The sequence below is a fragment of the Trichoderma aggressivum genome (genome assembly GCF_033847375.1).
Source record: "Trichoderma aggressivum f. europaeum strain CBS 100526 chromosome Unknown scaffold_049, whole genome shotgun sequence".
NCBI classification, from domain to species: Eukaryota; Fungi; Ascomycota; class Sordariomycetes; order Hypocreales; family Hypocreaceae; genus Trichoderma; species Trichoderma aggressivum.
This window is the reverse complement of record NW_026946415.1, coordinates 129838-145576: the sequence shown is the minus strand read 5'-3', so window position 1 is coordinate 145576 and position 15739 is coordinate 129838. Positions and strand designations below refer to the sequence as shown.

The 15739-nt window shown below is 47.5% G+C and overlaps 3 protein-coding genes across 3 annotated transcripts; 1 reads left to right on the top strand and 2 right to left on the bottom strand.

Annotated features, from left to right (window-relative positions):
* Positions 1 to 347: 347 nt before the first annotated feature.
* Positions 348 to 7518, bottom strand: Triagg1_9135 (uncharacterized protein; the record flags this gene model as incomplete). The annotated part of the gene is made up of 2 exons (XM_062904059.1): positions 348 to 7084; positions 7134 to 7518. The coding sequence occupies 2 exons, from the start codon at positions 7516 to 7518 to the stop codon at positions 348 to 350; spliced, it is 7122 nt and encodes a 2373-aa protein (XP_062751908.1).
* A 988-nt stretch (positions 7519 to 8506) lies between these two features.
* Positions 8507 to 12530, bottom strand: Triagg1_9134 (uncharacterized protein; the record flags this gene model as incomplete). Its single annotated transcript, XM_062904058.1, has 3 exons — positions 8507 to 8864; positions 8919 to 12169; positions 12228 to 12530. 3 exons carry the CDS (start codon positions 12528 to 12530, stop codon positions 8507 to 8509), a joined length of 3912 nt encoding a protein of 1303 aa, XP_062751907.1.
* A 999-nt stretch (positions 12531 to 13529) lies between these two features.
* Triagg1_9133 (uncharacterized protein) lies at positions 13530 to 14318 on the top strand (the record flags this gene model as incomplete). The annotated part of the gene is made up of 1 exon (XM_062904057.1): positions 13530 to 14318. One exon carries the CDS (start codon positions 13530 to 13532, stop codon positions 14316 to 14318), a length of 789 nt encoding a protein of 262 aa, XP_062751906.1.
* Positions 14319 to 15739: the final 1421 nt, after the last annotated feature.

Genomic DNA, 15739 nt, shown 5'->3' with positions numbered 1-15739 from the left:
CAATTTAGGTCCAGTTGTAGGGAGGTGTTTAATATTTTACAGTGGGGTATTAAATGTGTTTCTGTAAATGGTAATTTATATTAAAACTCACTTTTTTAAAATAATAATATACAGAAAAACAAAGTTATAAAATTATATGGATAATGTGACTGCCCCCATTCTTATCAGATTGTATATATGTCAAGCATGCCTTTAAAAAGCACTGGGTAATGCACGCTGTTTTGACATTTATATTTAGAGTTCTATAAGCTGAATCTCATTATCCCCTCTTAAGACCTATTGGTTGCTTAGGATTCAAATAGGTCAAAGTATATATTAATTCCATGTGCTAGGATTCACATGTGCCGTCATTCATCTGGGTTCTCTAAACTGTCCTTTACCAAAGTCACCATATCTCCAAAGTTCTGGCATTCCAACAGTGCAGGAACAGGGACGACAACATCGAGTTCGCTCATAATAAGCTGGCGTAGTTGAACGATCAAGAGTGAATTGCCCCCTGTTTCAAAGAAACCCGTGCTGTCGTCAATCTCACGCGACGTGAGCAAGTCACCTGGAAGAACTCTCATCCATAGATCACGAAGCCTCATCCCAATCTTGCTGAGTCCTGCTCCTGGAGCTTCATGCTTGACCATCCCAGTCTGTGTCTTACTAAAACTGTTGTTTCTAGCAACCGCTGGAGTATGGGTAAACTCAGAATGTTGGGAAAGGGAAAGAAGTGCTGCAGCTTTCCTGTCTCGTTTTCCGTGCAAGGTGATGGGAATCTCTTCAACTTGTAATATGACTGCAGGTACCATATAGACTGGTAGAGCCAGCCTTGGCAGAAGTGTCCTCAGAAAACGTTGGACATCTGGTGTATCGTCATCAAGTTTAAATGTGTGAGACATGACAACGTGGCAAGCCAAGAACTGAGGCTCACCACGAACAGAGACAACGGCCTCGGCTATAGCACCGTTTGATGCTTTCAGCACGGCAGCTTCAATGTCACCTAGATCAATCCTTAAACCTCGCAGCTTGACTAGTGTGTCGCCATCGACTCGCCCCAGGAATACCATGGAGCCGTCCTGGTTCAATTTTCCCAAGTCTCCGGTTCGGAATACGCGATTCCATCCATTTTTGCGGAAAGATGAAGGTGAAACATGGTCTGGCAAGAACTTCTTCTTCGTCAACTCCTGATCTAGGTAGCCTTGGGCAACTCCGCCCCCACCAATTAGTATCTCCCCAGGAATGCCGGAGGGGACTGGCTGTAGATCTTCATCCACCACATATGTTGAGTAGTTCTCTAGTGGGGAGCCGATTGGTATAGGGCCAACACCTGTGCCGGAGGAGAGAACTTCAAAATGATTTGCAGCGATGGACGCCTCCGCTGGCCCATACGCATTGAACAGCCGCAACTGAGGCAAGCCCAGTTCCTGGAGATCACGGTATAAGGTGTCAGGAAGCTGTTCACCACCGCTGAAAGCCCATGTCCAGCTCCTGTTACCTTTGAGAGCTTCTAGACCACTCCTTGCTATCAAAGATATTTCTGAAGGCGTAGTTTTGATATAGGTGATGCCCTCTTTGGCTATCGTTTCTGCAAGCTGTTTAGGATCACCTCGTACATTACGGCGCGCCACGTGCACGCGACCTCGATTAGCCAAACCAACAAATATCTGGTCCAGTGAAATGTCAAAGCTATAAGCGGTATGCTGCAAAGAGACGGTTTCAGAGCCAAGGTTATAGTGTCGAGAGAACGATTCTACGGCACAGAGTAAGTTCCCATGACTGACACTGATGCCCTTCGGAGTGCCCGTCGAGCCACTGGTGAAGAGAACCACTGCTTCTTGACTTTTCGTAGCTGCAATTTCCCCGAGCGCAACGACCGAGCTTAGTGTCTCGAGGTGCGATATGTTGATCAATTGATTCGGTGTGCAGCCCAAGTCTGCGCCATTAGTCATTGTGGTATCATCGACAAGGACGATTTTCGGACTTCCCAGCTCTATCATAGATTTCAGCCGCGGTAATGGATTCTTTTGATCCAAAGGGACATAGACAGCGCCGAGATGCATAATGGCCAGCAACGAAGCAACCCAGTCGCATCCCGGTTCCTGGAACACGGCCACTCTGTTTCCTTTCAATACACCTTTCTGTTTGAGAATTATTGCAATGGACTTGTATCTCATTCCCAACTGTTCGTAGCTCCAGGAGTTGATGCCATCATTAATGGCGAAACGCGATCCATCACTCAACACGATTTCGTGGACATGATGAATTAATGTGTCGCACCAGATAGATTCCTGAAAGGCACCTGTAATATAGAGGTTAGAATATTGTCCTTGAATGGTAGGGAAAATAAGATACGTGCCTATTCCGGCTTCTAGTGCCCTGTTTACATCAGCGGGGTGATAGATTGCACTCTTGCTCATGATCACGTCCGGACGAGACACAACTTCTCTCACAACAGTCTCATAGCTGTTTCTTAACATCGAAATATCATACGATGACAGAAGTGCTGCTTGTCCGAGAAACGTAATCTCTGTTTCCCCAGAGGCATTCTCACAAATGTCCAGGCTAAAATCGTAGCCTGCCTTCGTAATCTGTACATCTTCACTTCGGGCCTCCAAATCGGCAAACTTGTGTGATTCGGCATGTTGAGACCGGTAGTTGACAAAGGTTTGGAATAATGGCGTATACTTGGATGACCGTTGAACCTTGAGTTCCTCTAATAGAAGCTGAAATGGTACACTAGATGCTTCCATAGCTTCGTACATTTCTTCTCGAGTTTGTCTTAGTATATTTATAAAGGTACTATTTCCTCCAGCGTATCGGAAGCGGAGTGGAAGAAAGTTTAGCAGTAGACCAAGGACGGTGGTGTCGCCACCATTTACTCTGTTATAATCTGCCACGCCAATGCAAATGTCGTCAATCCTGAGAAATCGGAACAGGAGGGTGCTCAAAATCGCAAGGTGGAAGTGGAAAGGGAGAGCTTGATTCTTGCGACATAATTGGTGAATCCGAGATGTGAGGTCAACATCCAGACATAGACGGCTAGTTTCATATTCGTAATGAGTCAAACTCTCGCGGACACTGGAGCGCGTCATAGGGAATAGTGGTTGCGATTGTGGCAAGTCCTTTAGTTTGGACTTCCAGAACAGTATGTCCTTGGCTAGAGCTCCTGATTGAACAGCCTCTCGCTGGGCCGTGGCATGCTCACGGAACTGGATGGGTGAAGTGTATAAATCAATTCCCATGTAGACCTTCTCGAGTTCCTTGAAAAAGATTTGCTGAAAGCTGAAACCGTCCATGGTTAAATGGTGATATCCGAAAAGAAGGTAATGTGAGGATGCCGATTCTCTCAACAAGATGGCTCTGAAGACATCCCCCTTTGCAAGGTCGTAGACGTGATTTTTGAGTTGCTCAAACGTGTCATTCAACTCTTGCTTGCTTTGAATCTGGCCGTGTTGTAACTTTGCAATAGATCGAGGTAGAATTGCCTGAACAGGATGTCCGTCCTCTGAAGTGGTGTAGAAGCAAGTGCGAAGTGCTTCATGTCTCTCAATCATGACAGCCATAGCATTTTGCAGTTTGCTTACGTTTAAAGGACCAGAAAGATGGTAGTAGAATGCCACGTTCAATGCTGTCTTATCGGAGAGATAGCTATGGCTGAACCAGTAAACCGATTGCGCGTATGACAGTGGCATCACATGTTGAAAACTTTGTTTTTCATCAAGATCATTGTCAAGGAAGGGTTCTACGCCATCGCCCGACGGGATTGTTGTATTTGTGAGATCGTGATAGCCAGAGCCGTCCATAGTCAAGGTCGTGCCAGCAATCGAGGATCGATCCTCGTTAAGCATTATACAGGCGACATTGCTCGCAAGCTGCGCAGCGCTGGCACCAGTAAGAATATCCCTCAATGTGAGTGGGTATGATAGTTCCTCCAGGAACCAAGAGCGAATCATGTTCGCAATTAGAGAGTCGACGCCTAAATCAATAAACGATGTGTTTTGCAAAGCACTGGAGTCGCAGTCCCTAAGATGAGTACTTTCAGTCAAAAAACGGACCAGTGAACGAAAAAGGACCTCAGTCGCCAATTTCTCATCAGATGCGTTCATTATCTCATCTCTGATTGTCAGGTTCTGTTGTTGGACTGTATCTATCACTTCAGTTCGAGCACTGTATGTGAGCTGGCGATGTGGGCGTGATTCTTGGGAAAGCATTTGAACTTGGATAACAGGCTGGACGTGATCACAATCGTAGATATCAAATCTCAACTTCTCCAGAGATGAATAGTCTTGTATGGATATTTTGAATGGCGAATGAGAGATTGACGATTGTTCCAGTGGTGCTGGACGGACTAAGACGCTCTGTATCCTTTCAGGCGCAAATCGTCCATGGCCAAGTCCATATGACTTGATAACTGACTCCAAGGCCTTTTCCACTTCCATTTGTTTGAGTACCCAGCCTTTGGTACTTTGCTGGATTTCTTGACCAGTGGAATTCTCGAGCATCGTAGTCTGAGATTCTGGTTGGAAGTGCCACTCGACTCTGCTGCTGAAACACAATTGGAGAGGGCGAATATCATTGCCGGCAGCTGCGTGGCAAACAATCGTAGCTGATGCCTTCAATTCCGTGAAGGACAAATTGCTTAGTACTGCAAGTGTTTCAACTGTTCTGTTGTCTGATTGATGGCGCTTGAGCGGCAGAGCCTCGTATCCCTCTATAATAATCTCGGCCACTTGGCGGTCTTGACCCGCTCCCATTATCGACTCTATAATGATGGCCAACGCAATCGAGAATGGGATCACGGGGGTTTTTGACTCTTCGGAATGCCAAGATCCTCCAGTTTCAAGAGTTTTGATAACATTTGTCCAGCGCATCTCGGACTCGGTAGTCTCTGGGCTTTTCACACCCAACAGGCCATTTCGTCCTCCATGGCGTGAGCCACCAAGCCTTGATACACGCGATTCAGTCCAAAACACCGTGTCATGGTTCCAGGGGTAGGTTGGCATGTAATCCAAAGAAGTCGGTAAGACACTAGACGAATCGCTCATGGCCTTGTAGTATCGTGAGAAGTCCAGTGTTTGTGGTCTAGCATGTAGCCAGATGAGTCCCAAAGTGTCGGATAAAGAGTTGATTTCCCTGTCGCCATCAAGCACTCCCCGATACAGGCCCTTCTTCATTGTAACGCTCTCAATAAGCTCCAAGGTTGGGCTCTTTAAAACTACCAGAGGGCTGAACTCTAGCACAATATCGGGCGATCTCTCTTTGAGCATAGCCCGTGATAAAGCGTTGTCGAAGCGGACGCGATGAGTCATATTATCTACCCAATACTGGGCGCGCAGACTCTCGCCAGCTACCAACCCTTCGTAGCCTTCCACACTAGAATACCAGGTAGGCGATTCATCTGTGGGGGACTGAATTTGAATATCAAGGTTTTGAAGAGCCTCCAGGTATAGTCCTGCGCATCTTCGCATTTGGCGCGTATGATAAGGCACGCTACCTGGGAGCTTCTTGATTCGTATCTTCAGAGCTCTAAGAACTTCAGAGACTGAGTCGATAGCGCCGACGGATCCAGAAAGCGTGGTGCTAGAAATTGAATTCACCGCAGCCACTTCCACATTCTCTCCGAAAACTTTGGACTTGACAAGTTCTACCGCTTGATCCATTGGAAGAGCTGCGGCCAGCATGGTACCCTTTTCTACTTGTTGAGATGCGAAAAATCCACGATAATAGGCGATTCGTATGGCATCATGTCTCCTCAGGAACCCAGCGGCATATGCGGCGGCAATTTCCCCCGAAGAATGACCAATCAGGGATGTCATTCTCACGCCAGCAGAGCGAATGAGCTCCACGAGAATGATTTGGCAGGCGGTATTGATAGTTTGGCAGAACACTGCTTCTCGTCGTCTTGCATCTGTTTTCTCTGCAAGCAATAGTTCCCTAAGCGACCATGAAGGACGGTGAGTCTGAGGCAGAGAAGAAAGTGAGGCCTCGAGATCGGAAATTATGCTCTGTACCATATGTGACGCCGCCACAAGCTCTTGGATACTATTCCATTCTGTTCCTTGCCCTGTGAATATGGCAATAATCTTAGGATCGTGGTTCCCCTGAAAGCGTTTTGGTGCAAATGATTGTGCGGAGATTGCTTGGTCGATTGACTTGGCCAAATCCTCCGTCTTCGAAGCCGGAAAGTATTGTCTATAAGGTAAACACGATCTCTGGGTACTCAGGGTCCAAGCAAGATCTCGTGGCGATATTTGCTTATTGTCTCTGAGATGTTTTGAATAGGAGCCTAGCATCGCCTGAAGACTGGATTGCGATGCTGCGGAAAACACAAACGGCAAAACTCCGCTCCCAACCTCCTCCCTGTTGATTGACGTCGCTTTGAGTTCATTGGTGTCTGGTAGATACTCCTCAATGATCGCGTGGGCGTTGGTGCCCCCGAAGCCAAAGCTATTCACACTGACCCGTCTAGGGACGCTGTCCGGCAAGGTTGGCCAAGGTTTCGCGTTTTGAAGCATCTCAAAGTTGGCGGAAAATGGCTTCACTTCGTCGTGCAATTGTTTGAAATCAAAGTTGGGTGGCATCACCCCATGTTGTGTCATCAGAGAAGCCTTGAGAATTCCAGCAAGTCCAGCACAGCCTTCCAAGTGGCCCACCACTGACTTGATGGAACCCAAAGAAATGGAATGTTTCGCAAGGTGGTTGTTGCTGTCGTTGGGATCACCAAAGAAAGCATGACTTAGAGCTTCAGCTTCTATTGGGTCCCCTGCCCGAGTACCTGTTCCATGTGCTTCGATATATTGACATTGGTCTCTGGCTTTTCGAGAGTCTAATCCAGCCCTTGCGTAAGTCATCTCAATCAAGGACTGTTGAGCAGCCGAGGTCGGTAGTGCTATACCGGCCTTGTATCCATCATGATTGATGCCAGTCTCACGGACAACGCAGCGGATTTTATTACCGTCTCTTACTGCTAAATCCACTGCTTTGAGGATGATGGCAATGACGCCTTCTCCACGCGCATAGCCATTTGCTCTGCTGTCAAATGAGTGGCATCGTCCTGATGGTGATAACAAGCCCAGGTTGTCCGCCGTAGTGAAAATATCTACAAAACATCAGATTTGCAAATGTTTGGTCATTCATTCAAAGCTCACCTGAATCAAACAACAGATTTGAACTGCAGACTACTGCCATTTGGCACTCATCACGTCTTAGGGACTGTACAGCCAGGTCCAGTGCCACTAAGCTTGATGAACAGGCTGTATCAATGGTCATGGACGGCCCCCGCCAATCGTAAAAGTAAGAAATACGATTGGAGAGCATATTCGCGTGTGTGCCCGTAGCTGCATATGAAGGTACCTGCAGAGCGTCGCGTGTCACCACGTTGGCGTAATCTGTGCCCGAGAGCCCGGCATATACAGCTGTTGAAGATCCGCGCAGTGACTCCATTGGCATCCCTGCGTCTTCCAATGCTTCGTAGACACATTCCAATGCTAGTCGAAACTGAGGGTCCGTTGCCTCCGCTTCAGCAGTATGCATGTGAAAGAATGTTCGATCGAACCGACGGGGGTCTTCTGAAAGGAAGTAAGACCGGCTGGCATCATTGGACGAGAGGCCTATGTTTTTCCAGTGGCTTGGGGTTTCATCGTGTAAGTTCCGTGGCTTTAGAAGCAGCTCCCATAGGTTCTGGGGGGAAGAGACACCGCCAGGTAGGCGACAGCTTTGTCCCACAACTGCTATCTTCTTTTGGGCCCTGGGAGATACCATGATGCCTGGCATACAACGTCCCTCTAGAAGACTGCTTTCGATACTCGTGTAATGATGTCTACGCTTCACAAAGAGGGAAGAGAGTATCAGTAGTGTTTTATTCGGAACAAAGGGTCATTAACCATAGTCAAATGCGCGATCAATTACGTCGGTGACATCTGTACAACCATCTTTCGCTTTTGGGGGCTTATTCTCCGTCGGAATCTAAAAGATGAGTTGCTTATTGCTGAGTCCTGTCAGCGATGGGAAAGGGGCTTCGTGTGACGATTAGTTTCGTTGAGTGCTCCATTAGACTCTAACCGAAGTCGGACAAAAGCCTCGTCAGTGTCGGAGAATATGGACTTTATGGTAAGTTACAGGACGTATCCATCTCTGATCTCTCGTAGTATTTCATATTCCTGAGTCACCGGGATACCTTGTCTCATGGCCAAGCATTTTGCCATACCAATGTTGACATTAGTAAAACGCAGCCAAGTCTCTATACGAGATGATGACAACTCAGACTACTTTATGCCCAGAGTAAGCACACACCCATGAATTCTAAATGGAGAAAACCCGTTGCGGAAATTAAATACAGATCTTACAAGCGTACAAGGTCACAACGAAGCCAAGGTCAAGCCAGCATTGAGATCTGGTTACTATGGGTGAGAGCACCACCGGCTGCAGAGATTCTACGTCATCTGGAGTAGCAGTGCATTGTGAGACTATGCAAGCTTTTTATCTCAAACGTTTTCTGCAATTTCTTATAATCTAGCCATCATCATGATCCCTGTCCACCCGTGCTTGCAGTGTACAAGCCATAATACTTCCCTCTTTTAGCCATCAGCTGTGCATGGCTACCAGCCTCTATAATGATGCCTTGATCCAAAACATATATCCGATCTGCCTTGATAATGGTGCTTAATCTATGAGCGACAGTGATTGTGGTACGGCTTTCCTTGGCCTTTTCTAGGGCGTCAAGGATAAGCGTCTCGGACTGGGAGTCCAGTGCCGATGTGGCTTCATCCAACAGGAGAATAGTAGGTTGCCGAATCAGCGCTCTTGCTAGAGCGATTCTTTGCTTCTGACCAACGCTGAGCTGAGTGCCCCGATTTCCAACAGCGGTATTGAAACCATCCCTGTATTTGTTAGCAAGGCCAGGCGGCACAAAAGTCTTCCTGAAGGATACTTACGGCAATGCTTTGATAAAGCCATATATGTTGGCCTGTTTGCATGCTTCCTCCATGCTAATTCTGGAAGGGCTTTCCCTCTGCTCATCGTCGAGTCCAGCTAAAAGGTTGCTCTCAATGGTACCATTGTAAAGCACGGGATCTTGATCAACAAGGCCAATAAGCTGCCGATATTCTGACACTTGCAGAGAGTTTAGTGGATTCCCATCAAGACACACAGTGCCTTGCGAAGGATCATAGAATCGTTCAATCATCGAGATTATGGTGCTTTTCCCGGAGCCTGTGGCGCCCACGAAAGCCACATGTGAGCCAGCGGCGATACTGAAAGAGACATCCTTTAATGCAGCGGTGTCAGGGCGTGAGGGATAAAAGAATGAGACATTTTCAAAGTCAATCTTTCCTTTGAGTTTCCTCGGTTTGGCACCAGTTGATTCGCCCAGGGGATCTATAGTCGAGTTCCTATCGACAAGATGCTGCAGCATCGCGGAAGCCCGCTTCGCCTTTTGAATGCTTGGAGTCCAAGAAAAGAACAGGCCAGCCGAGTATGAGCTGAAGAGTATGGAACATTGCACCACAATAAACTGGTCCATGGAATATTCGTTGCGCATGATCAGTTTGCCACCATACCAAAACGTAAAGGCCATCCCGGCATAGTAAATCGCCTGGGCTAAAGCATAGAGAGAGGACGTCTGTAGGTTGGCCCTCAGAGCCCTCGTTGTTGAGGCGCGCAACGTACCCTTGAACTCATTCAGCACTTTACTCTCCGTTGTCATTGCTGCGATGGTGCGGATGCCAGACAAGGCCTCACTGGCGAACTCAGCCGCCTCACTGTTGAATATCTCCGTATGCATCTCAAAGTCTCCCACAAGCGAAGTACTCAAATAACCTGAAATGACTTGCAATGGGAAGAGATAGAAGCACACAAGCGTGAGCTTCCATCCGTACACAAGCGCCACCGCGATACCGCATATTGTGGTGGACGCGCAGATGAGGATGATGCTGAGAGCAGAGCCGCTCACGCCGGCGAGGTCTGTGACTGAAGTCGACAGAAAATTGGCCAATGCTCCAGCTGAGTTCCCTTTCTTATCGAAGAAAGAAACCTCCATTCTCAAAATTTTCTCCAGAGCCATGCTACGGGCCCGATTCATCATCTTCTCTGAGCACCACCCGAAAATGATGCCCTCAGCTCCAACCACATTGAACATTACAACTGCTAGCAGGTAAAAACCCCTTGAGTAAAGGGTAGTTTCGGAAAGAATGTTGCTCGCCTCAGTGAGGGGTTGTGAGATGGATGTGATTGTTTTGCCAAAGAGGATGGCGGACATGGGCTCTTCGAATCCTGCAATGAGGGAGCAAAGAAGGCCGACCACCACCCACCATATTTCTGGCCTATTGAGCTTCCATCCAAATTTGATAAGAGACCAAACTGAGGATGACTGTATTCGGTTATCGAGCTCTTCGTCAGCCACGAATGGTGTTTCATTATCATCATTCTCCTTTTCCTTCTTTTCCTTTTCACCAGTCAATGCATCGCCAACGGATGCATCAGACTTTCCTATTTCCTCGGACGATTCCATAGCGCTGTCTTCAGGGCTCAGCTCCTGAGCTTTCACAAGGTCAAAGTAATCTGAGCATTTCTCCATTAGATCACGGTGAGTGCCTTCCTCTATAACGCGACCCGAACGTAGGACGACAATATTGTCTGCATCGCGAATGGTTGAGAGACGATGTGCGATCACAATCTTTGAACAATCTTTGTAGTGTTTTCCCATAGATGCCAAAACCTTGGCCTCGGTTTCGCCATCCAGCGCTGATGTGGCTTCATCTAGGATTAAGATTCGAGGTTGACCAACAAGGGCTCTAGCGATTGCCAGTCTCTGGGCCTGTCCACCCGATAGCCTTGACGCCCTTGCTCCAATCATGGTATCATAACCCTGCGGCAGTTTCTCGATAAACTCATGTGCTTGAGCCGCTTTAGCAGACTTATATATAAGCTGACGCTTCTCTTTCTCAGAGACATTATCCCACTGCGGCCCAACAAGCCCAGCCTCAATGTTCTCATAGATGGTTTTGTTAAATAAAAATGGTTCCTGGCTCACAAAACGGATTTGCTGGCGTAACCACTGCAGCTGCAGGGTGTTTATATTTTCGTTGTCAAGATAAATGTCTCCTGCGACTGGATCGTAAAACCGCAATATCAGGCTTGCGATGGAGCTTTTCCCCGATCCCGAGGGCCCTACAATGGCTGTGGTCTTCCCAGCTGGGAACTTGATGCTTACATTATCCAGTACCGTCACCGTCTGTCGGCCAGGGTAGATGTGCTTGATGTTCCGTACCTCGATTGTGCCGCCGACCTGATCAGGGACAGTGCCAGAGTCGGAGCCAGAATCTATGGGTGACTCTCGGCGAGTCATCCGGTAGATGCGGCTAGCTGCTGCTACAGCCATGTTGAACGACTCTAGATTCGAGCCAACGTTGAGGATGCAAAACGCTGCCGACTTGAAAACAATGGCGATTGTCACGATATGAGTGAAAGGGGTCACGCCTTCGGTCAGACGTTTTGCGCCAATCCAGAAGCCTAGACCAACGTTGATATACCCACTGGCAATACAGAGGCTGAGCATAGATGAACTCAGAGTTTTAAGCACAAAGCCGCTCTTAGATGCCTTTTGTAGATACTCTACATAGGTCTTATGAACATGCTTCTGGATTCCAAGTGCTACCGTGGTTTTAATTGCGCCGAGGGCTTCTTCAACAACTGTCGTGCCCGCTGATGAGGCCTCAAGTGCGCGGCTGCTATAGCCCACGGTGGCCTTTCCAGTAAGGTATAGCACCACACTACCCAGGACAAACGACCAGGATAGGATGAACGCCAGGTTCCAGTCCAAGGCAAAACACACGACAATTGTGCCCAGGAGATTGCCCAACGCATTGATGCTGATGGCCAGCTTTGACGAAAGAGCCTCTTGTATCATGTTTGCGTCCGAAGTAAGATGAGAAAGAATACCTCCGGTGCCCGCATCGTCAAAAACTGCAATGTTTTGCCGAAGAACGGCAGCGAAATACTGAATCTTGATTCTGCGAGCGATTCTACTGGCCGTGTAGATGAATCCCGCTGTGCCAATTGTCCACGATGCCAGGGAGATGAAGAAAAAATAAACGTAATACAGTGAGAATTGGTTAATCAAAGGTGCAACAGCATCTCCTTCGGATGGAATCCTAGCAAAGAATTCAAACAAGTATGCGTTGGCAATCTACCTTTTAGCATTAGTAAAAGAGGACAAGGACGGTTTAATTTCGATATTGTCTTACAGGTGCCGTTGGATGCAACACTCCCGAAATGAGGGCCGAAATCGTACTGATGCCAACGAGTATGATATCAAACCAGGATGCATGTCTATAGAGACCGAAGAATGATGCCTCCGTGTCACAGAACTGCAACTGTTTATCCAGCAGTTCCTTCTCATGCGGACTTGGAGTTGATGTCGCTGTATCTTGAGCCATCTTGTTGTTGCTTTCCTCGTCCCATGAGGTCACTGAGGCTGGTGGCGAGTCAAGGCGCCTCTCACCAATGAGGCTCGCCTCTGCATCTCCCACGGTTTTGGGGTCACCCATGGCGACTTAATTGACAATATAGGTCGACATCAAATCAAAAATCCGGGATTTTCCATGGAAAGAGAATATAACACTCAATAGGAAGGGAAGCTGAAGTCGTGTTTACCGGGTGATCTGAACGGCTGTCGGCAGATTGCATTCCAAACCGGCAGCCGCTTCCGAAAGATAATAACTAGATGTAATGCAAACTATCAGATTCTATGAGACTACCCAGTTTCTGTTGTGTTCTGCAAGAGGTGTATCGGCGAGACGCATCAGGCAGTTGTGATAGATCGTTGTGGCATCGTGGGGATCGTGGATAGTCAGCATGACTGTGCATGCCGCCACGTGCGAGCGCAGAGACTAGCTCCACACATTGAAGATATACTCTCCATCGACTAGAATGATACAGAGACCGGGAATAAGCGAACATCTTGAAGCCAAGAGACGGGAATTGGGGCAGAGTCATAGGAAGCTCTTGCAAGACAGCTCTCGAGCAGTAAAAATTAACGATAGTTGGTTAATGTATAGCAACTTGACATGTAGTATACGATGAAACGGTGCTTTGAACCTAAAACTAATTGGCCTACCCTACATGATTTCCCACCTAACGAAAGACGACAGAAACAACGGTAAAATGGCATGGAAACCTAGGGCCATCTCGTAGAGCAATTAATTCTCCGGTATATTGTAACCAAGTTCGTTCCAGGGTATGTAGACATCAAACCCGTTAGGTCATGATGCAATGTGCCTTCTATGTGCCCACTATGTGCTCTCTATCTGCTTCTTGTACTCAGCTGAGTCGTCAGCCGAGTCCACGATGCATCTCGGAAACCAAAACTTGCTTGATTTGTCGATCAACCTAGCTGTTCTTATCTGAGCTCTGTTAGTTGAGAATTCATATATTATGGAAACCAGAATCCTCCTTGTATGGCTTGAAATGCTAAATCACCAAGCAGCAATCAAACCGCAACCGATCAACGCCTCAGTCGCAACAACCAGACCAACATCGCCTCAACCATGGCTAGTTTCGAGCAAGTCAAAAGTGACTACGACACTCAGGCCGAAGGCTACAATGACATCACACACCTCCCTTGCTTCATTGTCGAGACAGAGCTCCTAGGGGTTGCACTGGGAGACTGCACCGGCCTCAGAGTGCTCGACTTTGGCGGCGGCTCTGGATTGCATGCTCGTCAAGCGGTCGATGCCGGTGCGGAATCTGTTGACATCATTGATCTCTCCACTGAAATGCTCAGAGTGGCCGATGATGCCGAGAAGCAGCTTGGGCGTGTTGGCAAAGTCCGCACCTTCGAGGCCGACGTCACCAAGCCCATTGACCACCTGCATGAGAAGGGCCTGCACAAACAATACGACCTAGTCATGTCCAACTTTTGTTTCGACCACGCAACTTCGAGACAGCAGCTTGAGGATATGTGGCGCAACGCAATCTCTCTCCTAAAGCCCGGCGGCCGCTTTGTCGGTGCCCGCGTTGGGAACATGAAGAGCAAGGCTTGTGCCGACGGTCGATACGGCGTCACATACAAGGATTTCCAGGACATTCCTGGAGGCGTGCGATACCGCTATATCATCCACCTGAAAGAGCCCATCGAGTTTGAAGCCTGTTCGCTGGAACTGAGCTACTCGGGAAGCACCGAAATTCAGGAGAAGCTTGGTTTGACTAATTTTGAGGAGATTCCGTTCATGAGCTCCAAGGCGGTGGCAGCCAACCCGGAATACTGGAGGACTTTCCTGGACGATCCGAGCATGGCTGTTTTGACTGCTACCAAAGCAGTCACTGCTTCTACTTAACACGAAAGTCAAGGTAGACCTTTAAATATATTCTCAATTCGCGTTAACAGAGTGCATGAGCTTTTGTGGCTTGTATAGTTTAAATGGATTCATACGTAGGCTGGCAGTGGCAGTGCATCTTCATAATACAGAAGCCTGGTTGATATGTCCCTTTCCCTTCTATCTCGTGCTCCTAAGGACGCCCGGAAGCGTGGTCAGCAGTGATATAGCAGGAAGAGGGACGAATATAGGAAGATGGGTGGGTAGAGAGGGAGGAACAAGCTACGTTGTAAATAGCCCCGACCCCCCTCTCCCCCAACAACAGGCATGGGTTATTAAATAACACGAATTTCACCAAATTCAAAGAATCTTTTGCCTAGCTATCCCCATCATCATTTTATCAATTCCAGCAATTACAACTTGATCTTCTTCATTTCTACTCCTCTCAAGCCTCCCAAGTTATCAGTGTAATGCAATTTCTTTACAGCCCAGAGAATAAAAGAGTTAAATCTATGTGCTGACAGGCTTGTGTGAGATTATCTAGCTGGTGATTCGTTGAATCTAACTGCAGCCAGTAGCTAAGAGTCTTTCTCTCAAACCTGACAAACCTGAAAACCTCTGCAACGGCACATGCAATTGAGATTTAGTCTACAAACAGATACCCAGCAACACTGTATTAAACACGTACAAATGCCAAACACATTCTCAATAATTGTTCTCAGATAGGCCGTAATCTTTACCAAGCACCCGTTAGTTATGGAGTTTCTCTTTATTGTACAGCCCTTGAGCCGCGGGTCCCTAGTCATTCAGATGCATCAAAACCTAGAATCAGTCATCATAACCCTCATGCTAGCCCCCAACATAACATCAGCAATATAAAACCTGGCCGTCAGTATTCTCAAAGATCAAGCAAGAGTTCAAAGTAAAAGCGTCACATGATTCATTAATCCCTTGGTAGCGAGTATGCTTTACTACCGGGACAATTCTAAATTGCAATTTCCTACTTGAATAGGTATAGTTGTGTTTTTCTACGTGTTATTTGGCAAACTGATTGCGAATCAGCAGATGTGAATCACGACATTACCAACGTGCATTTTCTTCTTTGTAGTCTAGTCACAGAGAAGCTAGGGCAAGGGTGGGTGTGGTCAGACCCCAGCCTTGTTGAAGTGTGACCCATGGCCTCAACCTCAATTGGATGGCCCTGTCATAATGCCAAGATGAGTTCACAGTTGTCAGCTGAGTGTGCATTCCCAACTGGTGAAACCCACAAGGATTCCTTCCAACACCAAGAGCAACAGCGTGAGATAGCGTCAGCAGTTAATTCTTACACATGAAACCACGAAAGAATTGTACTTCTGAATTTACAAGTCAGTCTTGGAAGTAGAAGCTACCGATCGTGCTCTTACAGAGTAACTTAATGAGTGTGTCAGCCACTGCGCTAA